Consider the following 24,514-nt stretch of genomic DNA (forward strand, 5'->3'; position numbering starts at 1 on the left):
AAATGGGAAGAAAACTACCCGTAGTTAATATCATGACAACCTTGCATTGTTCCACCCAGTACAGAAGTCAATATTTTAATGCTGGTAGGGTTAAGTACAACATGTTGGATTATTTGGTCCTTGTTTATATACTTCCTTTTCATATCTACTTGGTTGCTGTGGCTTGAGAATGCTGGACTAGATATCCATTTCCCCGTAATTTATCCATGATTTATCCAAATATATTCTGTAGTGTTCTCATTCTCAAAAGTCCTGCAGTCTCAAAGCAAGATTTTTATAACCTACCAGAAAGTGGCAGCAGATTGATTGGGGCAGGCAAGACTGAGATACATGAAAAACCCAGCTTGTTTGCAGTAGCTGGAGAGAATAAACCTTTACTTTAGCTAAAGTGTTATATCTTGATTGCCATAAAGGTCTGGCAAGTTTTGGGATCCTCAGATGTTAATATTTGTATATAAGTGGATGTGCTCATATGATGTATTTTTAGGAGAAGGTTGATAGACCAAAATGTGCTGTCAACCTGCTAATAGTTGTCCTAGGGGAGATGTTTTTTCAGCTGCAAGTTTATAGAAAGCTTAAGTGGAAAAGTGATTCCTTTTTTCTCCCATAATTATTGTTTGAATCAATATTGAATTCTGAATTTTAGAATGAATTTATTTTTCTCTCAGAAGTTGTTTTAGAGAATTTAACTTGGCTCCAATCCTCACTGTCCACTTTCAGCCTCACTTGTGGAAACTTGTTTCTTGGAATATTTTTATTTTTCTGTATGTTTCAGATTCAGCTTGGAGTTGACATCACTACATTTTCATTTATAAATTGGAAATGAAACTGACTAAATAGTTAGAGACTTGAAATGTGAATGTTTGGCCACAGTTCTTTGGAAATGTAGTTGATGCGATCAAGAGGCTGGTATTGTTTTTATAGATGGTTGATAGATATTACGGAAACATCAACTTGAGTAATATGGAATATGAGTAATGTATTGATAAAGTAACAAAACTACTATTACCTAATTTAAATACACAACACTAGCCCAAGGCTTGCTTGTAAATACATTTTGCTTTGTTTTCCTGAGGAAAACTGGAACTGAAATTGGATGTCTTTGCTTTTTCTTTTTAGAGCCATTGGTACGTGATCCCAATTTTCATTTATTTGCCTGTATGAATCCAGCTACTGATGTTGGAAAAAGAAATCTACCTCCAGGAATACGAAACAGGTAAAAACAGAATAACCAGCTGTACAAGATTAAATAATTATTTTGAAGCTGATGTTAGTAGGAATTGCTACTGTTTTCTTTTTATAGGTTGTTCTGAAATCCACCTTTGTTCATGTAGCAAAATATAAATATTTTTGAATATCTGAAATATATCTTTATTGTATCATACTATAATTGGACCGTGCTCTTAGCTAATGTACAGGCAAAAAGGGCCTTACCAGTGTGTCTCTGGAATGCATAGATGATGCTACTGTACAAACTTTGGGAATTGTAGTTCTGTTTGTTTTGAGTCATCACATTTCAGAGCAAGGCTAGAATTGTATAGTGATCCCTTGGGAAATATAAAGCAAAAAACCACTGTTGAGTATCTTCTGATGTCAGCATTACTAGTAAGCTGCATAGCAGATGAATGGCTATATATGAGTGAATTTTATGCTTATTTGATCTTATTGTAGGCCATACTTTCTGATTTAGCATGGCAAATAGGAGAACTCTGAATTATGTCATTAATGGTGGCCTACCAAGTGCTTGTTAAGCATTACATTCTATACTTACACTTTGATTTCCCCACTGAGTACTTAGCAGGCTGCGCTTGACAGTAGAATTAAAGTTAAGATTATGGAACCGTCTCTGCAGAATTAAAAATTATTTATCAGCAAAAGAGCTGCATGTTGCTTAGCGAACTTCACTAATGAAATTCCAGTGCATTGTGTTCTGTATGTAACTTAATTTGGACTGGATTTCTTATGGGGCTGCATGGGTCCTCAGTTTTTTTTCCCCCTGTGGTTCCTCTAAGTCCCCCAAGGTACAACACCCATTTTAAGCAGCAAAAAATATGCAATTTCCTTTCATTCAATGAAAAAGAGAAGTAATGTTTTAAATGCCTTTTAAGTTCAACACAAATCTTTCAGTAAAAATTTTCAGTAAAAATTTGATTGGTGTTTAGCCTTCAGTTTTAGATTAGTATGACTTGGCATGATAGTACCTTGAACTTTTAAATGTATTGTCACCTTACAGGTTTACTGAAATCTACATAGAAGAATTACAGAATGAAGAAGATTTATATATTCTTATAATGGATTATCTGAAAGGGCTAAATGTGAGCAAAAACATAGTTCATGGGATCATCACGTAAGTCAAATGCTTCTATATTTGTTTACTGTTTGTACCTCTTTCAGCAATTATAACAATCCAGAAATCTTGTATTGTAATTTTTGGCTCTGTTTATGTTCAGAACTATTGTATTAAGGTTTTGGGGGTGGTGGTTAAGGATTAGATTATTTTATCCTGGATGCTTTTTTGTGTTTTATGTTGTTTCTGTGAGTCTGAAACATTTAGCAACTTCAAATTTAATGAAGATGTTGATGTCAAACCCAGAGAAACCGAGTTATTTATTCCTTTCTTTGCATTTGTAGCTTCTACCTGACAGTGAGAAAAGAGTGTGAATCAAAACTGGTGGATGGGACAGGCCGTAAGCCTCATTATAGCCTTCGCACCTTGTGTAGAGCTTTGAAGTTTTCATCATCCAATCCATGCAACAATATCCAGCGCTCACTTTATGAGGTTATTATCCTTGCTTTCTTTGTTCCTGAATGTTGAGAACCGTAATCAGAAAATATTTACTATTTTTCCACTTTAATACTTAACATTTTATGAGCGTCTGTCAATAATGCATTTTGTCAATAATGCATTTTAATTTTTTGCTTCTTATAGGGCTTTTGCTTGGGTTTTCTTACTCAGCTTGATAGAAACTCTTATCCAGTTGTTCAGCACCTCATATGTCAGCATATTTTATTTGGCAACACAAAAAGTCTAAAGCAGGCAAGTATTCTTTGAATAATTAGAATTAATTTTTTGCTGTTGAAATGAAGGATATCTTCTTACTATTAAATGCTCTGAGCTCTGAAAGCCCATTTTGAGTTTTCAAAATAATGGTTTCAGTGTTTTTTTGCAGCTCAAGATATAATGAGGCATTTTGTTTATATTGTTTCAAGTGTTCTATTACAGAAAGTGAAATAAGCTCATTATACTGTTACTTTTCAACCTTCAGCCACAAATGTAGACAAGATTCAGTTTATATTAGGTGTTATGCTCCATCCAAATTATGTTAAAATTGGCCAAAGAGATTATTTTTAAATGTCTTTATAGCAAACAAAAATTAGGATGTGGCTAACATTTTCTGCTATAGCTAGAGTGCAGATAGCATTCATAAAAGACTAGCACCTCAAAAACTGGGATGAACCATGATGCTGTAAGAGTTTTTGAATATCTCTCTTAATTCCAAAGGGAGCCATTTTGTACTGAGATAGGAATGCAGTGAATTTTATTCTTTGTTCATAGCCTTACAGTGGAACTTTAATCTTGTAGTTATACTGATTACATCTTGCTTTATTCTATTTACTTGGATTTTCTTAATCTTTCCTTTCCATTACATAGGCCCATGAAGAATAGATGTGAATTGAGTTTATTATTGATATTATATCTAGGTGGCTAGAATAAAAGTCACATAGTTCTCATGCAACACTGATCTTTTAAGAGGGTCTGTCGATAGTTTAAATTAGTTATATTTTTATAACCCCATTTTAGTCCTTACCAGAGCCTAAAGGAGGCAAAATGATAACAATTGAAGGATACTGGATTTCAGCTGGCGATAACGAACCTACTATTGATGAGACTTACATTCTCACACCTTCAGTCAAACTTAACCTCAAAGATATTGTCCGAGTTGTATCAGCTGGGTACGTTGGATTTAATTCTTCCTTTTTCTGTTCTATGAAAATATCATTTAATTTGATACAAAAAAGTAGCACTGACTTTTGTTTAATGCAACATGTTTCTGGAAATAAACTTAGATCTTAGACCTGATAGCAATAACATTAAATCTCATTGTTTGGAAGCTACTGTAAACAATATATGTAGGCACTGACTGTGGAAACAGTTAAACATAGAGGAATTTTTCTGTAAGTTCTTGGCCACTATAAAATCTTATCTTTAACTTTATGATCTTCTAATTCTTCAAGGACATACCCTGTTCTGATTCAGGGAGATACTTCCGTTGGTAAAACCAGCTTAATCCGATGGTTGGCTGCTGCAAGTGGAAATCATTGTGTTCGGATTAATAATCATGAGCACACTGACATTCAGGAGTATATAGGTTGTTATACATCAGATATATCTGGAAAGCTGATTTTTAAGGAAGGTAGGACTATGGCTACTACGCAAATTTTTTGGCTATTCTTTTTTTTTTCAAGAAGGGTTATATTGAATGTTATCTCAAAGATTGCAAAACTCTTTATTATTTGTACTATTATTATTTGTACCCCTATTGTACTCTATAGGATTATGGAAGTTGTTTTTGTTTTAGCATTACTTTTAGAGCATGGATGGCAGCTCATGTTTAGTGAGAACTGTTCCGTTCTATGAGAAACGGGCTGTTCCTGAAAACAAATGCATTCTGCTGGCAGGTAGGGTTACAAATTGGCTGTTAGATTGGAAGGAAAATGGGAACATGAAGGATTTTGGAGATACGCATTTCAAATACTCAGTTCAAAAGGGGTTCAGTAAAATTATTTCAAACCGAGAGCTTACAAATTGGCATGCACAACTATTTTTTTTCAAATTAAACTTGACACATTAAATCAAATCAGTGATTTACAGTATACTGATTATTTGGAATGTTGCACATACAACTGATAGTTGCTTCCAGTGAGCTGCAGATCTGAGCTGTGTCACTGCAACAGCTTCTTGCTCATTTCTCCTCAGTTGTACTCTTGCAGCAATTAAAGGTAGCCAGTAGGAATGTGATGTTTTTCAGCAGGCAACAGAAGTTAGAATCCAGAGAATGGCAATAATACGATAGGTGAGTTCAAAAGGGTACAAGTGCATTTCTGCTTAAAAATAAGTCACTATAAATTCAGGGGATGCTATTTTTAGGTCTCTGGGGTTACAGGTTTTTTTTCTTTTTTGTTATTATTAGAAAATCAATTGAGTTCAGTTAAAATTACTCTCGTGAGGCTGTGGAGCAGTTTAGTTAATACTGATGAATTGTTGAAGTGGATTATCCTGTTTACACAAGGTAACTTTGCATACAAATTAGGATTTGTATGCAAAGTAACTGCAAGAGCAAGTGAACCTAGAAGGCAGGGCCAGAATCAGGAGATTAAAATTTATAAGGAAATAGTTTTAGGCTATACATGAGGAAGAATTTCTTAATTACAAGCTGTCCCCAGTAGAGCAAACTCTAAATGAAGCAATGAGTTTTCTTGTACTGGAGAGCTTGAAACAGGGTGAATAGTCATCTGTCATAGATTTTGATGGACAGATTAATATCAGGTTTTATATGCTGCTATAGGCATGGCTGACTCTGGATGGATAACAGGTTTCTATTAGTAATAAAGTAAAAAAAACCTACAAAGGACAACAATATACAGTATTAATTATTCAACTTATCTTAACATTTGTACCCATTCATTCTTCAGAAGGAGAAAAACAACCTTCAGACTCTAAAAGCTATTGAAAAAACCATCTTGTATTGTGGAGGCAAAGTGTTCCAGTGGATACTCTAGCACAGTGTTTCTCAATCTAAGCAACTTTTAAGATGGATGGACTTTAGATTCCAGAATTTCCCACCCAGCATGCTGAATGGGGAATTCTGGGAGCTGAAGTTGAGCTATCATAAAGTTGCTGAGGTTAAAAAATTCTAGTGGATACTGCACCGGATAGGGTATCAAACTTGATGTCTTCTAAAGTCCCTTCCCATCTGATTTTTTGACTCCTCCCCCACCCCCCAAGATTTTTCACTGCTACTCACTGCAGAATGTAAATAAAAATCACATATATACTGTTTGGTAATTACTTTAAAGGTGTCCTCATTGATGCAATGCGAAAGGGATACTGGATTATCTTAGATGAACTGAATTTGGCACCTACCGATGTTTTAGAGGCACTGAACAGATTGTTAGATGACAACAGAGAGCTGTTCATTACGGAGACTCAAGAAACCATCAAAGCTCATCCACGATTCATGCTGTTTGCAACCCAGAACCCTCCAGGACTATATGGAGGCAGGAAGGTTTGTTGACTGTCCTAAGATCATTATTTCTTCATATTTCTTTCTTTACTATGATATATTGCTTATGAATAGCAAGCATTTGCCAATAGCTGTCCCTTCTGTGATCAAATTAGCATTTTTATACCCTGAAAATACATTTAAAAACAGTGGGATTTTGTGTGTGTGTGTATACACACACACACATACATACACACACACACACATGCATACATATATACATGCACACATATAGATAGATATAAACATAAGTTATAGATATATATACCTGCAGTCACAAAAATACCTTAATTAATATATCTTCCAAGTGAGGCCTGGGTATTTTGTGACCGCAGGTTGCTGAGGAATGAGAGTGATAATACAGTATATTGAAATATGTTAACAAAGGGAACAGACCTATAAGCACTGCTGCCAATCTGTTTCTGTTTTACTGCTTGTGAAACCTTAGTAAGACCAGACTCCTAGTTGAGGATAGCTAGAAAGTATGTGAGAAAAGATTTTTACTGGTATTTGTGTAACCATTTTAACATATACTGGCCAATGAGAGTTATTCTAATATCTGGAGAGCATCTGATTGAAGAATGCCAATGTAAAAGTTACATGAATTGGGTTGCTCGTCATGACCCATGTTCATATATATCCCCTGATATATGTGGTTTTAATTCCAATTATATATTGGGGTATTCCAGGATTGCTTAGAGATGGTGGTTTAGAGAAGCCTGTAATCCTCATAAATAAATATGCAAATACATTTCTCTAATTAAACACCGAAGTCACTACCAGTATGATACATAGAGTACAAACAGAAAAACTGAAAGTGGTTTTCTCCATTAAGCGTGATGGACAAGAGCATGATCCTGATCTGAGAGAACTGCCAGATCTATAAGAATTTGTAACACAGGCCTGTCTTTCTGGACAGCTCCTTCCCATATTTATTAACTGCTAAATACATACACATGCTTTAATCTCAGTATTTGTATTGTTCTTTTGCTGTAATATAAAAGAATCCTGGATACAAAGTATGCATTGTCTTAACTTCCATAGAATGGATATTTCACCATGAATTTGAAATCTTTCAAAAAAATAACTGCTGATTTTCTTTGAACAATTGTTGATAGCCATAAGGAACAAATTTTTTATTTTACTGATAGGAATTCCAGGAGTACTGTTTCAATTAAAATCTTTTTATAGGTTTTATCTAGAGCCTTCAGAAATAGATTTGTGGAGCTGCATTTTGATGAGTTACCCAGTACAGAATTGGAAAACATTTTGCACAAAAGATGCCAGCTTCCCCCTTCTTACTGTAGCAATTTGATCAAAGTCATGCTGGAACTACAGGTATTGCTAATTATTGTGCTGTTTTCTTAAGAGGAAGCAAACAGAGTAGGCTGAATTGAATTAGTGTATCTTTTCCAAGGAGGATCCAGTTGTCTGATGGATAGTTATGTAAATGTGAGAAATAAATTAGGTTAATTAATTAATTATTTATTTATTTATTTATTTATTTATTTATTTATTTATTTATTTATTTATTTATTTATTTATTTATTTATTTATTTATTTAATTATTTAATTATTTAATTAATTAATGTTGCTGCTTATTCTCCCATAGCAACCCAAGGCGGCTTACAGAACCACTTTTAAAACAATGAAACTAACAAAAAGAATCAAATAAATTAATGTAGTATACAATATAACAAAATCACCTCCCACCCCCCGTCCCGACGACAGCACATTACACGAGCCATTTAATGGACTTCATCCCGCTCTGGGTTCCCAGGCCTGCTGGCAGAACCAGGTCTTAAGTGCTTTCCAGAAGAGTATTAGAGTGGGGACCAATATAATATCTGGGAGAATGATGTTCCAAGAAAAGAAGGGAGCGACCATAGAGAAGACCCTTCTTCTGGGTCCCACCATGTGTAACTTCCTCTGGGATGGGACCTGCAGCATTCCCTGCCTTCCCGCTCTGATGGGCCAGATAAATATGACCAGCAAGAGACGTTCCCTCAGATAACCTGGTCCCAAGTCATGAAGGGCTTTAAATGTGACAACCAGTACCTTGAAATGCACCCAGAAGCAAATCAGCAAACAATGCAGCTCCCACAGGAGATGTAATAACATGTGCACACCGGGGTCTGCACAAAACCACCTGGGCCACTGCATTTTGCACCAACTGGAGCTTCCATATGCTCTTCAAGGGCAGCCCCATGTAGACCACATTGCAATAATCTAGACAGGAAGTGACTAGGGCATGTGTGACTGGGAGTAGGGACTGTTGGTCCAGGAAAGGGCGTTGTGCAAAGGCCCTCCTGGCCACGACTGCCACCTGCTCTTCGAACAGGAGTCGTGAGTCCAGGAGAACCCATAGATTACGCACAGGGTCTGTTTGGAGTACTGCCATCCCATCCAAGACCAAATGTGGCAATTCTCCCTGAGCCAACGAACCCCAAATCCAGAGCCACTCGGTCTTGCAAGGGTTTAGTTTTAACCCATTGCTCTCCATCCAGCCCATAGTGACATACTGTAGAGAAGAGAATGTACTCTTCTCCCCGCCCATCCCATTTCACATTCGTTTGGTATGCTTCAGCTTGTGCTAGGCACAGTTTGAGGGGGGGTTTATTTTCTTGTCATTTTCCCTATTCAGTGACACTCTCAAATGATATTTGATTTTGGGCTCAGCCACTGAATGAAACCAAAGGAAACAACTTCTTGCACTATTATCTAGATCACATAATCTCTGCCTTTCCTGAGTAGTAGCAGATACGGTAACTCTCTATTGTAAGCTCTAGAACAGAGGCCCCCAAACTTTTGGGCACCAGCAACCGGTTTTATCTGTGGATTGGAGGCGGTGTGGTTTTGCACTCTGCCTGCACCCCCAAGTATGAGGTTTCTGGCATACTGTAGATAGGTGCCAGTCCGTGGACCAGGGTTGGGGACCCCTGCTCTAAGATACCATATTAAAAAGAACCTTTATCAGAAGGTCCAAAGTCCCATTTGAGCATTGTTTCTCACAGATCTTATACAGGTATCTGCTTGTTGCTTGGGAGTTCCTTGTTGCCCATAATGAGAATTCCAGTAAATAGCTGCTAAGATATACTGGGCAAAAGGGGGCTTTAAATTGAGTCAGTAGGCCAATCCGGGGAATGTGGCGGGAAGGATAAGGTACTTCAAGGCATCTGAAGAAATCATTGCGGGCACATCGTACAATATTGGATGGTGAGCTCTTGCTTTGTTGTTTTCTTTAGTCTTATCGCAGAGGTTCATCAGTGTTTGCAGGCAAGCATGGCTTCATTACTCTCCGTGACCTGTTTCGCTGGGCAGAAAGGTACCGATTAGCAGAACAGACAGTGAAAGACTATGACTGGCTTCAGCATTTAGCAAATGATGGTGAGACTTCCCTCCTCTTTTCAGATTAGTCAAGTCAGTCAGTTTGTATGTATGTATGTATGTAATCTGGTAAACCAAATATCAAAAGCCACTGTGTATTTATTTATTACATTTTTACCCCACCTTTGTTATTTTATAAAAAATTCAGGCAGCAAACATACATAATTATGTTCCTTCCTCCTTCCCAGCCGTGTGAAATGGGTTGGGTTGAGAAAGAGTGGCTAACTCGAAGTTACTCAATTGGCTTTCATGGCCAAGATGGGACTAGAACTTAAATGTTCTGATTTCTAGGCTAGCACCTTAACCTTCAAACAACACTCTTTTTTTAAAAAAAGTAATCATTATCCTTGTCTCTTTATTCTTAGGATTTATGCTTTTAGCAGGAAGAGTCAGGAAGCAAGAAGAAGTGGATATTATTCAAACAGTCATTGAAAAATATTTTAAAAGAAAATTGGATCCCCAGTATCTTTTCTCAGAAGAAAGTGTGAAAAAACAGCTAGGTCAGTTTGCAGAATCGATTCTTGATTATTCAATAATTTACACACCAAGATCAAATGAATAATATTACATTTTGGAACATATTCGAATATTAGAACATATAATAATGTGTGTGTGTGTGTGTGTGTTTGATTGTTTTTGGCTTCCAAATACACACACACACACACAAAGCTATGAGAAAAGAACCAGGCAATTTCTATAGGCTAATATTGCAAATAGCAATTTTGTCCTTCCTTTGGTGCATTTAATAATTGGTCACTGAAAAGAAAAGCAGTGATCTAGTCACAAGGGAAATTCAAGTTTGTAATAACCGGGGCAATGGATTTTAATAATCATTGTGATTACAGTGGACATTTTAATGTAACTTTCCTAAGTGGGAATTAGCATGTTACTTTCAGATTCAGGATTTATTGAAATAATTTAATGCTTGGTTGATGTTCCTTTATTTCTAGTTTCTTGTTTATTTCCATTTAAATCTCTTTTGCATCAGCTGCTGGGCTACCTAGAATGGATGAGGAATTCAGCCACATTGTATGGACTCAAGGAATGAGGAGACTTGCAGTCTTGGCAGGCCGAGCTTTGGAGTTTGGTGAACCCGTACTACTGGTTGGAGATACAGGGTAAACTATTCTCTTCTTCACTAATCTCAGTTTTGAACTGAGCCACAGAGCATAAGACCACATGTGGGAAATCTTAGGCTTTCTAGTTGTCAGTGGTTCTTGATTTATTTTCTTTCTACTTTTATTGGTTTTTAAAGCACTTCAACCACAAATGTCAAAAAATGACAGCATGACTTTTTTGTGTTTTGAAGATGGAAGAACATGAAATAGCTTGTAAAATAAGATTTAAGATAGTAGTAAAAAAAAAAAAAAAGAATTCTTCTAAGAACCCGCAACTCAAAATTTGATGTGCCTTCTCCCATTGCATTCTTGCCCTGCTCTTCCCTATGACATGGCGCTATTCACTGTGATGTTGAATCTCCACCATAATGGCTACTAGCCATCATATCAACCACTAAGATGACAGTAAGTTTAATGCAATTGACTTTGCCAACTTTACCATGCAGGTGTGGCAAAACAACTATTTGTCAGATCTTTGCAGCCATAGCAAATCAGAAGTTGTATTCTGTGAACTGCCACTTGCACATGGAGACATCAGACTTCCTGGGAGGACTGAGGCCAGTTAGACAGCATTCAAAGGACAAGGTCAGTTGGCTGTAAGATGCTGAGTACAATTAAGAAAGAGCTCCAATGTTTGTGCTAAATCTCCTTTCTCCTTTTTTTTCTAATAGGATGAAGTTGACAGTTCTAAGCTCTTTGAATGGCATGACGGAGCCCTTGTTCTAGCAATGAGAGAGGACGGCTTTTTCCTCATGGATGAGATTTCATTAGCAGACGATTCTGTTCTAGAAAGACTCAATAGGTATGCGCCTAAAATGGGACGTTTCAATCTTGCTTTTCTTGATGTGTTTATCACTAATGCAGATTAAATACCGTAATGTCATATTCCAGCTTCTTCTGATTTTTAGAATTATCAAATCTTGCTTTTTTACTGGACTTGTGCTTCTGTTTTTTGTTTTTTGTTTGTTTATTAGCAAGGGGATAAGATTTATAGTTACTCAGAAAAATAGAGGAAAGATGTTGAATATATACCATATCTAGCTGGTTAATTTTCAGCCATCCTTTTCGGCTTTTTCTTCTAGCGTCTTGGAAATTGAAAAAACATTGGTGATAGCAGAGAAGGCTAGTGAGGACAGCGAAATTGAGCTGCTGACTGCAGGAAAGAAATTTCGCATTTTAGCTACAATGAATCCTGGGGGTGACTTTGGGAAGAAAGAGGTAATGAGGACCAGTTTAGTTCTGTGTTATGATTGCCATCATGCCAATTACACATATGATATTACAGTTTGAAGAATTGTGATTGCTATTTATTGCATGTCTGATGCTGAGCCAAGTATTAAGTATGTTGATTCCTTCTCTTTTTTTAAAAAAATAAAAATCCATAATGTCTTTTAAGAGCCTTTCTGACAATAAGCAAATGAACTATAGCTGTAATATGCTGACAGTAATTTCAGCTACATTTTCTTGCCTAAGCTATCACCTGCCCTTCGTAATCGGTTTACCGAAATATGGTGTCCGCAAAGTAATAGCCGTGAGGATTTAATACAGATCGTTAAGCACAATCTTTATCCAGGACTCTGTCTATCCACAAAAAATGAAGAAGGTAAATCTCACTGAAAAATGCTTAATCCCCAATCTTAACAGAGCTAGTTTTCAACAAATAATTAGTCCTTTGCATTTTTGCTAAGAAATATTTTGACAGTATTTTATAGGTATTTAAACTTTTATCTTCGTATTTCTATATTAACCTCCCTAGAAAAATTTTCTGGTTATTGGTTTGCGTTTTTTAAAAGTATAATCGTAAATACCCTTTTCCTTGTGTGTATTTATTTCATTCTTGCATTTTCTTCTTTCCCTCCTGGTTGCCATAGAAATGGATATAGCGAAACTCATGATGGATTTCATAGGTTGGCTGAGTAATCAAGAGTTTGGGCATAATTGTATTCTCAGTATTCGGAACATTTTGTCATGGGTCAATTTCATGAATGTTATGGCACAAGACAGACTGCTTGCTGGTCCAGAGGAACACCAGTTCTTTTGCGTTTCTCCAGTGCTGACCTTTGTTCATGCTGCATGTCTCGTATATATTGATGGCATCGGCTCAGGTAAATATTCAGGATTTTCTTCATGGCAGAATGATTTAGTGATGGAGACAGCCCGCCTTTAGTTGAACACTTTCTGAAATTGAAACTACTGTAGTGAATTGGGACTACTGTATATGTACTAATAGGGCTGACAAGATTGAACAAGTTATTATGCATGGGATATGTTTGTGGATGTGTGAATACTGGCTAGAATCAGAATCGTTGTATAGTTTTATGTAAATGGTGGCTTAATGTGTCTAGGTGCAGAATACAAGGGAAGGAATTGTGTGGGATGGGTTGATGGGTAGCACACATGAGTAGATCAATCAGGTGGTTGGAATCTGGATGATCTAAACTGAAATACCATAAGTTATTAATACTCTACCATAGAGTAGAGGTGGGCATCATTAATATTGCCTGCCCATTTTGTGGAACAAACTTTCATTGGCAGTTAGGTGAGCTTCTATATTGAAATGCTTTTGCAGACCGAGGACATATTTGCCGCCATGTTTCTTTGTTCTTAAAAATGAATCATACATAATCATAATTTTAAATGGCTGAGTGTTTTGGTTTTTACAAGTTTGCTATTAATTTATTTTAGTTGTAGGTATAGGATTGGTTATTATATTTTTCAGTAATGGTCAATTTAAAATGTAAAAACTCTTTCACTTTTTCCATTATTTTGATTTTTTTTTAATGTAGGCACAATGTCCTGTTCTTCTGGTTCGACCGCTCTGGCTCGTGAAAAATGTCTGGATTATTTGTGTGGAAAAATTTCCCAAATTGTGCGACTCAACGATGATCAGAGGATTGAACTGAGAATGTATGATCTGGAAAGAGAAAGGGAAATGGCTTGGATGGAGGGTTATGTTGGGATCCATCCTTTTTATATACCAAGAGGCAAGAATCTGTTTTTACAAATTTACTGACTTGACAACAGACTGTATGAAACGATAAGCTCTTCTTTAGACATAGAGAAAAATATTGTGGATCGTCCCAGTGGTCTAGGTTGCTGTGAGAAAAATAGGGGGAAGAAGAAATATGTATGCTCACCATCCTGAATTACCTATAAAATAATAGAAAGGCAGGATAACAATCGAATGAATGAATGAACATTTGCACAATTCCCAATGTAAAAATATACCTCCTTTGCAAATTAGAAGATAAAATGTCAAGAAAAATGCTTTTAGCCTTTCTCTTTGGTGTGCTGGTTTTCAATGTGCATGCTGTTATGGGTGAATTAATGAGAGAACGTTCAAACATTTGATTCTCCTATCTGTAATAAAAGCTGTTGTTTAATTTTCAGGCATGAGCATGCTGCTTGTGTAGTTAATGACTATTAGCCGCATGTAAAGTTAGGGAATCTTAAATAAAGGAAATAGATCTTGAAGAACGGGGTCGGATTCTATTGCTCAGACCAGTTCTATGGAACCAATTATGATTCTGCGCAGTTCGGAGAACCGGCAAATCATGTCCTTGGCTGGCCCCTCCCCTCTCCGCCCACCCCTCCCCTCCCCACCCAGTCAGTCCTTATCGTGCATGCATAACATTACATGCATGCCCAATATCTCTGACTGCATTCTTCCCTGCCCAGTCATTCCTTAAGGTATTCCTTTCCCCCCCCCCTCCTGACGATCAGCTGTTCCTATGATTAGCTGTGCCGGGATTCCCCTTGCTTACTTACTGCTTCGCTCAGGAGGCTTTCCTGAGGCCCAGGAAGGCAAAAAATGGAGGGGGGCCACAGCACCCCCTCCCTCCATGTTTTTCCTTCCTGGATCCCAGGGAAGCCTGGGAGCAAAAATGCCCCCCGCAGGAGGCTTCCCTGAGGCCCAGAAGGCCCCAAAACAGTGCACAGAGGTAGTGCTGTGAGCCCCCCATGCTCAGTTTTTTTCCTTCCTGAGCCCCAGGAAAGCCTTCTGGGAGCAAAAACGCCCTCCCTAGGAGGTTTCCCTGAGGCCCAGAAGGCCCTAAAAACTGGAGGGGGGGGGTGCTTCCAAAAAGAAGAAAAAGCCACATCTACCCAGCCATACCCACCTAGCTACGCCCACCTAGCCACGCCCACAGAACCGGTTGTTACAAAATTTGAATCCTACCCCTGTCTGGAAGTCTCAGGAAACTACAAAATTGGCCCCCCTGAGAATTGAGCTTTCTCAATGGATACAGCTAATAGGTCAAATGGAATAAAAATCAGGGATGGAAGGAAATAAAACGGAATACCCTAGAGAAGGACATGATCGATTATTTGAAATATTGAACAGGAGTTTTCCATATGCCACTTTAATCTTTGTTTTTAATCACAGGCCCGCTTTACCAGAAGAACAATCTGTTGGACTATGCTCTCAACGCAGGCACCACTTCAATGAATGCACAGCGGTTGTTACGAGCCTTGCAGCTAAGCAAACCGATTCTCTTGGAAGGCTCTCCAGGGGTTGGGAAGACGAGCTTAGTGGCTGCCCTGGCCAAGGCTTCAGGAAACTGCCTCAGTCGAATCAATCTCTCTGAACAAACAGTAGGTCGATGGCTGTGGTGGAGGTTGGAATTTCTGACCATGAAAAAAAAAATCTTTTACAAACGTCAAGAGTTCAATACTCTTAAGTCTTAAGTTCTATTAAATACTACTCACTGAAGAAGGAAGCTTAGAAGGATGTTAAGTAAATGAGTGATATTCCTATTTTAGAGACAGGATATATGTAGCATTTTTTATCTTTTGACTCCTGGGGGAAAATATCTAATCTTCACAATTTTCCCAGAGTTTTCTGTTTCTTTTTCTCATGCACAATAGACTCTGTGCTCTGCTCAGCTTTTCAGAAACAATTATTGGAAATATTCTATATTCTCATACTGATAATAATGTCACTGAGGCTATGGTACTCTGTTTTTCCTCCCCATATCTTAGTGTAAATATCCTGCCATGCCACAAAAAAGAAAAAAATAATATTTACTGTAAAGAATGAGGTAGGAACTTTCAATGGGAGATCAAATATTGCAAGTATTGTATGCTGCAGATATCCTTACATACTATTATGGCTATATATCAGTGCTTCTTATATTCTTTACCAGAAGGTTGTAGGCATTGCCGATCTTCAGCAAAGTTGTCCCAACTTTTTTTTTCATCTCAAGACTCTCCCTAGCATTTGAATGGCATGCTAAGGATCACATTCTGAAGGATTAAATCAGGACATAACTTAAATTTCATTTGATCTAGTGGCTAAAGTGCTGGCCTAGAAACCTGCTTTCTAATCCTGCTTTAGGCATGGAAGCCAGCTGAGCCCAACCTACCTCACAGTGTTCTGGAGAAAATAAGAGGAAGGAATATTAAATATGTTCTCCAAGTAGAATTACTTAAAAAGTAGTAAAGGCGGGATAAAAATCAAATGAGTTGAGTGTTAAAAAAATTAATTGGACTTGGCACAATTACCCTCTAACTTTTAATTTTCACACTTAAAAGTTACAAGTTGGTAATAACATTTTGAAATTTCTGGACATTCCAGCCAAGGTACATGGAGTCTCCCAAAGTGTTGGCTGCAATGTCCAGAAACTTCAAAATGTGACAACACATGCAAAGTTAGCTAGACTGGAATACCAGTGTGTATGGTATTCACTGATTGAAAAAAAGTAGATTATTATTATTATTTTTCCTCCAATAGAGTATTACTGATTATTTTTTGTTTGTCTCAAAATTTTGCATACCTGGATGGATTTTTTTTAATTGCCACCATTTCATATTTGTAAAGCTTGCCATCTCTCTTCTTGTTTATCAGGATATAACAGATTTGTTTGGCACAGACCTGCCTGTTGAAGGAGGCAAAGGTGGGGAATTTGCCTGGCGTGATGGACCATTGCTTGCAGCACTAAAAGCAGGACACTGGATTGTATTAGATGAAGTGAGTACAGCTTACATTTGTGTGTGTGTGTGTGTGTGCGCGCGCGCACGGGGGTATATTTTCCTTTCTTGAAGAGTGATGGTCTTTCCCCATATATTGTTTCTCCCAATACTGGAAGGCAGAAGATCATTCCACCACATGACACTGTTACATGGAAGGAAGCTGGAGTATTATCCCCCCACATACGCACACACACTAGATGTAATAGGACAGGCAGAAACTATTGGGGATGAACGGTCCTGCAAGTTACCTCATTCCATGCCATGTACAGCATTAAAAGTGATAACCAGCATTTTTCATTGCACCTTGAAACCTACAGGAAGCCAGTTAGCTATGCAGCAGTGGTGTTACTGCTGCATCCAGCTGTATCCACACCATATCATTGTCACTGAATTAGAGAGATCCAAGCAAAAGTTTTGGATGAAGTCAAAATGTGGGAAGATTTTGTTTTATTTTAATCCTGCTTTTATTACTTTATAAGTAACTCAAGGTGGTAAGCATACATAATACTCTTTCCTCTTCCTGTTTTCCCCACAACAAAAACAACAACCCTGTGAGGTGAGTTGTGTTGAGAGAGTAACTGGCCCATATTGTATGATTTTCTAAAAAAAGAAGGGGAATGTAACCTGTTTATGTTTATATGTCTTAAATAGCTGAATTTGGCTTCTCAGTCAGTGTTAGAAGGCCTGAATGCTTGTTTTGACCACCGGGCAGAGATTTATGTACCTGAGTTGGGGATGAGTTTTCATGTTCAACACAAGATGACAAAGATCTTTGGATGCCAAAATCCTTACAAGCAAGGAGGTGGCAGAAAAGGATTACCTAAGTCATTTCTGAACAGATTCACACAGGCAAGTTCATAATTTCTTCCATTGTCCCTTTTGTTTGAATGTTGCTTTTTAAAAAATGAATGTTAATTACACCATGTAGATAAACTTGAATGCTAAATTTTTGCTGATTTTATAGTCAGGTGTTTTTATTTAAATATATTGATGGAAGTCTTCGTTAAATTCAGCATTGCCAAAGCAATTGTTTCTTTAGAATACATATGTCTTCTGCATATAATAATACTTTCACCCCTCCCTTAAAAATGGCACAGGTTTATATAGACCCACTTTCTGCATCAGATATGGAATACATTGGGAATACTCTTTTTCCAGCCATTGATAAGGAAATAATTGTGAAGATGGTTGAATTCAACAATAAGGTACATATAATGCCTCAAATTGTGATAAGATAAACAGCAATAGTACTTAGTCTTATATACTGTTTCATAGTGCTTTACAGCCCTCTCTAAGCAATTTACAGAGTCGGCATATTGCCCCCAACAATCTGGCTCCTCATTTTACTGGACTCAGAGGGATGGAAATCTGAGTCAACCTTTTGCTGGTCAGGATTGAACTCCTGGCTGTGGGCAGAGTTAGCCTTTAGTATTGCATTCTAACCACTGTGCCACCATGGCTCAATGGGGAGAGATATAAACAATAAGATTATAAATTGAGATTCTTTATGTGTTAAATGTAATTCTGTAGTATGGCCTTCTAATATAGTTTTAAGTACTGAATCATATTGGTATTTGTAATTTTTTGCATTGGTACTTTTATTTAGATTGATCAAGAAATTACAATTGAGAAGAAGTGGGGACATAAAGGTGCACCTTGGGAATTTAACTTGCGTGACCTTTTCCGATGGTGTCAGCTAATGCTTATAGACCAGTCACCTGAGACTTATGACCCTGGCAAACACATGTTTTTGATCTACGGAGAAAGAATGAGAACAAAAACAGACAGAGAAATGGTAAAGAGCAGAGATAATTTATTTGCTTATTTTAGGATTTTACTTTAATGTCTTATATATCTGAATTTGTCATACTGTGCTCAATTGTATAATTTAAAATTATTTCTGTTAAGGCATCCTTTTTACCCAAAGCTTGAGTTTTGGTGCATTGGGTATATAATAGAAAGAACCCCATACGTTTAAAGCATCTGTTCCTCAAGCTGGTGCTCACTAGGTATATTGGAACAATTCCAGGATTCCTAGGAAGAATGGCTAATATTGACTTGAGACTGAGTTCTGAGAAAGCCCTTGCTGTTTAGTGTTCTTTAATGGTTCTGTCTTATGATAGATGCTGTTCAATACCTATAGGAAATCTGTTGGAGAAAATCATGCAGAGCTTTAGAGTTTGATGCCATCAATACATTGGTGATAATTAATTTTAGAGCCCTTTGCCATTCAAGTCCACATAAATGGATAATGGTTATTCTTCCTTCATTATTGCCTAAATTTACTCTGGGGAGAATGAGTTGAAATTAAATCTAGGTAAGATGGAAGTAGTATTGGTAAAAAAAGGAAACTGGACTTGGAGACTGAAGTTTAGCCTCTTGCAGATCATACCAAGAGTTTCCGTAATGAGTTGGCAATATGACCTTGAACAACAGGGAAGATCTTTATATTCCAGCTTGATTTTTTAAAAAATTACTTTACTTTAGGCTGGTGGGATATAAAATAAAATATTTGGAGGTCTCCATGCTGCCTACCTCTAGTGAAAGGGGAAATTGCACATGTACGTAGATGTGTTTCTATGTATATATGCAAGCATATGTTCACTTGGATCATGGAGTTTCTGATGATAGCGTGATTGAGGTCTTATCAGTCTTCTTCCAATTTATCTGAGTTATGACTTGAATGAATAATTTACAGATTATGCAACTCCTTAAAAGAATCAGCCTTTAAAATTGTTCACAATTCTGTGCCAGTTACACTTCATACACTAGTCTCAGATGAGGATAGTCAAATTTTACTCTTTGAGCTGTAGAATAAATCGTCAGACAATAAACAATCTCAAGTGTTAAAAGTGAGACAGATAACCTTGAATTAGGTGATTTTAAATGTCTGCACCAGGATTACGTATGGTCCTTTTGGGAAAGAAAAGATTTGGATAAAAACATTGTGTAATAGTTCATAGAAAGATTGCAGGGGGGAGTGGGGGAATAAACATTATTCGTTAATGCATTATTCAGTATGAATGTGATTTGGTTCCTTCTTTTTTATCTATTTAGGTAGTGTCTCTGTTCAAGGACATTTTTGGGCAGAATTGTAAGCCCTATACAGGAAGTAGGCAATTCTACATCACACCTTATGACATTCAGGTAAAAGGAAATTAAGACTATTACTATTGTAGTATTATTTTGTTTACTGTCTATTTCTTCCTGTTTACATATATGAAAGTAATGCTGTTTTTGTTTTTCTGGAAGGTTGGCTACTCAGTCCTCTCCCGTGCCAATTATGTCCCGCCTCCAGGCAGAAATCTGTTGCTCCTCCACCATTCACTGCAGCCCCTAGAAGCCATCATGAAATGTGTACATATGAGCTGGATGGTAATCTTGGTGGGCCCAGCTGCTGCTGGCAAGACTAGCCTGCTTCAGTTACTGGCATATCTAACAGGCCATCAGTTAAAGGTTATGCCAATGAACAGTTCTATGGATACTACGGAGCTATTAGGTGGATTTGAGCAAGTAAGTGTTTACTCTTTTCTTTTTTTCTTTTTTTTGCAGTTCTTATTCATTTCTAAACTAAAAATGGGATTAATACAAATACAGCTTCCCCACTATGTGTGGATAGAGAAGGAACAGGTAATTTTTTAAAAAACTGGGGGCAGACTGCCTGCTAGGTGATGCAGGGGCATGGCTAGTATGCGTTGTGCCAAAATTTGGGGGAGGGAGCAGAGAGTAGCAATTGCACTTAGATTTATATACCATTTCACAGAGCTTTAAAGCCCTCTCTAAGTAGTTCACAGAGTCAGCATATTGCCCCCAACAATCTGGGTCCTCATTTTACCAAACTGGGAAGGATGGAAGGCTGAATCAACTTTGAGCCTGGTGAGATTTGAATTGCCAAATTACAGGCAGCTGGCAGTCAGCAGAAGTAGCTTGCAGTACTGCATTCTAACCACTGCGCCTCCATGGCTCAATGGTCTTCTGCAAGTTTTAAAAGCCCCTGTGGTCCCAAAAACTAGATAATGTTTTGCTTGCTTTTGCAGTAGGAGGCTAGAACTGTCATTGTTATGCTGACGCTGCCTGAAGGATTGGCCTAAATCAAGTTTCCTTCTTTGTTTATTGGCTGGGACAGTGGTGATGGGGAGCAATTCTTGAAATTATTTTTCTTGATCAACAGCAGTTTCCTGATGGCAAAAAACATTTGTTGAAGTTTCATGTTACCAGCCCAAGGGAATCTTTTTTTTTTTAAACAAGTTTTATTTTCAAGACAAACAATACATAAATACACATAAACACGAAACATAAAAGCATAAAAAATCTCTTTTCTGAAAGTTGCTTAGTCCCGGGTTAAAACTCTTGATACAGACACAAATTCAAATTCATATTCATTTTACATACCATTTCATATCTTATTAACATTTTCAATTTTCTATATGACTTGTCCTCTCCTTTAAATTTTCTCAATTTTATTTTATTTTATTTTATTTATCTCCTCTCAATTCATATCATAATATTTATTATTCTTTGTCTGTTCTACTCCAGCCATCCATTTATTTTTCTTCTTTAAAAAAAGAAGAAATGCTTCTCCTGTACACTATATGGAGTATGATGCCTTTATCTCTTTCCACCTATATTTATAATACTTAATATAAAACACATGACATACATTGGGATTCTGTCTGGTACATTCTAAAATTATACTATATTATCAAAAATAATACAAATCTATTCATTAGTATTGATATTCATTCATATCTTAAACGTTTAACTCATTGCTTTTCAATTAAATCACATACTTTTATGGGAGCCCTATTTTCCATAATTATTCCCCCCCACATCACATATTATAGCTCAATATTTCATTAAAATGTTCCTCCTTCTTCTACTTCAAATCTCATTTCACAAAAATTTCACTAGTATACCATATTCTAATCATTAATATTAACAATCATTTATATCTTAAACATTTTATCCATTTCAATTAAATATCATGCCTTTGTGGGAACACTTATGCTTTCTTATTACCCCCCCACATCACAATCTTGAATCATGTTTCATTACAGTACTCGCTTTTCTTAACCAAAAATTTCACTAATTTATGTTAAATATTTTATCACATTTTAAGTTACATATTATTTCTAATTTTCTATGATTACTTCTAAATACAAGTATAAAAATGCAGTCTTATGTACCTTTCTAGAATCCCTTTAACAATAAGATTTATCCATTATCTCTAAAAAACTTTTGCTTCTTAACATCTTGCTCCCCACCATTAGGACTTCTCATCCCTTCCAAGGGAAGCCCAAGGGAATCTTATATTCATTGCCTAAGTTTCCCTTCCAAGGGAAGCCCAAGGGAATCTTATATTCATTGCCTAAGTTTCTTTGGGCGGCTGTGTAATTTCCACAAAAATGAATAGCCTCACACATTCTAACTATCAGCTTACAATAGACAAGAATACCATTGCCCAGTGTGGTCCTTGGTACTCCCTGAATTTGATTGTTTTCTTGCAAAGTCTCAAGAAACTAGGTAACATTATCAGTGCTACACATCAGCGCACTGGTGATATTACCTAGTTGGGTAATGAAACATCTGTAAGAAAACAACCAAGCTCAAAGAGCTCCAAGGACCCACAGTCATCTTACATTAGTCTGTAAAGAAGATGGGACAGTCGGTTACCAAAGAATCTCTGAACAGAAGCTGTCTCATCGTACGTTTTTCTTTAACCTTGTCCATTCTAACTAATAAGGCCAGCTACTTCCTTAACTACATATTGTCAGTTCTGTTTGAAGACAGAGCATTCATTCAGAATAAGTAGTTGAACTCCAGTTGTAATATGGCAATGGAATGCAGCTGTGACTGATGTATTAATATCTTCTATAGGTTGACATCATTCGGCCATGGAAATTCTTGCTGGAAAAGGTAGAGAATGTTGTCAGCACCCTTCTAAGAGACAGTCTCCTCCTCAATACCATGTGCCCTGAGGATGCTGAAGTTGTCTTGCGTGCCTGGAGCAATTTCATTTTTAATTTCAAATCCAAATCTTTTGGGGAAGGGAATCAAAATATAACCATTGAGTTGGTGAATAAGTTGGAAGGAGTACTAGTGCTAGTCCAGAGACTCAATAGCAAGATCAGCTCAATTTCAAAGTCAGGTATGCAGGAAAGTCAAAGCCTTTTTTAATATATAATATTAATATATAATTTATAATTGTGTATTTGTGTGGGTATGCGTGCACATTTTACTTGTTTTGAGCATTTATTTGAGAAGCTAAATTTGCTGCTTTATTGCAACTATTGCTGTTTTGAAGAACAATATACTTTCCTAAAATCAATACTCTGCTGTTTCAATTCAGCTTCCTAGCAGTTACAAATTCAAATGAATATGTATGTATTGTATGTATGTATTGTTTTTTCTGTGATCAACAGTTTTTAGGTTTAATGTTTGAAAATGTTGTGAAGGCCAGCTTCTTGGTGCACAGAAATATTGAAACCTTTTTTTTTGGCTACTCTCATTCTAGAATTTTCAACACTTGTAGAAGAGTTTCGTCACTTCAAGTTGCAAATAGTTCAATTTATGAATGGCCATACTCATGGGACTTTCGAATGGGTTGATGGGATGTTAGTTCAGGCTTTAGAGGCTGGAGACTGGCTTCTAATGGACAATGTAAACTTCTGCAGGTAAAATTACTATAGGAATTAGAGTTTTGTCTTTACCTACTACTATAAAAAAAGCAGAGTATGTCAACTACACATCTGGTGTATCATAAATACTTCCTAATATTGCTGTATAACATCAGTCCAGTCCTTAACAAGATTTTTATTTCAGGAGGGAAAAAAACCACAGTAAAATCATGCTGGGTCTTTTTTGTCATAATGCTGAACTATGAATTAATTAATTGTCTCTGATCCAGGCTAGTTAAATTAAAGACCTAGAAGAATTTGAACTGAGTCCCTATGTAGCTGAAGAGAAAGATAATAAGATAACAAGTGTGCTGCTGTTTTCCTAATCTAGTGCAATGATTCATATTGGGTTTAATCTGTTTTGCCTCAAAAGATCCTTGAGGATACCAGATTATTCAGCACATTTGATCTCACATCTGCCTTGCATTTTATAGAAAAAAACCTGAAACTATATTTTGTATTTGCTCACATCCCTGTTATTCCTGTATAATGCAAGCTGGCATGTATGTACAAATTGCTGAAGTAAGATGCTCATTCCCAACATCACAGATGTCTTGCTAGGTAGATGGGATCTAATTCCTGCAAGGCACCCTTGTGATTATTTTATATATGCACATAGAGTAATAAAGTTCACCAGTGAATGAGCTGATAAATGATTAAGAATAGTAACTGATTTCTGTTTCTTAAAAAATAAAATAGATCTGTTTTGTTTCCACATGAATTTGTTTTGAATTCATTTCATAACTTAACTAAGGTTGTTGTGATTTCCCTTTTTAATTTGCAGCCCTTCTGTGTTGGACCGCTTGAATGCTCTGCTTGAACCCAGAGGAGTCCTGACCTTGAGTGAAAGAGGAGTGACAGATGGAGTAACTCCCAGTGTTGTTCCTCACCCGAATTTCAGGTACTATACCTAATCTCTGAGCATTTGTAGAAATGTCTTTTCAATTAATAATACCCATTTTTTATAAATGTCCTTTGAAAATAGATATAAAGTTGGGTTTCATTCATCCTGGAAATGCACAGACATTCATTTTTATTACAGATCTTTTACCAATCACAAGCAGAGAAACAGAACAAA

The 24,514-nt window shown here is 36.8% G+C and overlaps 1 protein-coding gene across 1 annotated transcript in view; it reads left to right on the plus strand.

Annotated features, from left to right (window-relative positions):
* MDN1 (midasin AAA ATPase 1) overlaps positions 1–24,514 on the plus strand; it is a 116,495-nt gene that overhangs the window by 21,721 nt on the left and 70,260 nt on the right. Inside the window, 27 exon segments of the mRNA XM_087943483.1 lie at positions 1,120–1,216; positions 2,234–2,347; positions 2,632–2,779; positions 2,930–3,037; positions 3,803–3,954; positions 4,237–4,415; positions 6,079–6,287; positions 7,476–7,622; positions 9,530–9,671; positions 10,037–10,171; positions 10,660–10,789; positions 11,236–11,374; positions 11,461–11,591; positions 11,872–12,007; positions 12,263–12,392; positions 12,661–12,894; positions 13,576–13,773; positions 15,174–15,382; positions 16,635–16,757; positions 17,411–17,608; positions 17,857–17,964; positions 18,366–18,554; positions 19,817–19,906; positions 20,012–20,272; positions 22,637–22,907; positions 23,274–23,433; positions 24,221–24,337. Coding sequence (XP_087799609.1) covers positions 1,120–1,216; positions 2,234–2,347; positions 2,632–2,779; positions 2,930–3,037; positions 3,803–3,954; positions 4,237–4,415; positions 6,079–6,287; positions 7,476–7,622; positions 9,530–9,671; positions 10,037–10,171; positions 10,660–10,789; positions 11,236–11,374; positions 11,461–11,591; positions 11,872–12,007; positions 12,263–12,392; positions 12,661–12,894; positions 13,576–13,773; positions 15,174–15,382; positions 16,635–16,757; positions 17,411–17,608; positions 17,857–17,964; positions 18,366–18,554; positions 19,817–19,906; positions 20,012–20,272; positions 22,637–22,907; positions 23,274–23,433; positions 24,221–24,337 — 4,255 coding nt within the window.

This window comes from Notechis scutatus, chromosome 1 (assembly GCF_049901735.1).
Source record: "Notechis scutatus isolate UNSWTSFEM ecotype Mainland chromosome 1, rNotScu1.2, whole genome shotgun sequence".
In the NCBI taxonomy this organism is placed as follows: Eukaryota; Metazoa; Chordata; class Lepidosauria; order Squamata; family Elapidae; genus Notechis; species Notechis scutatus.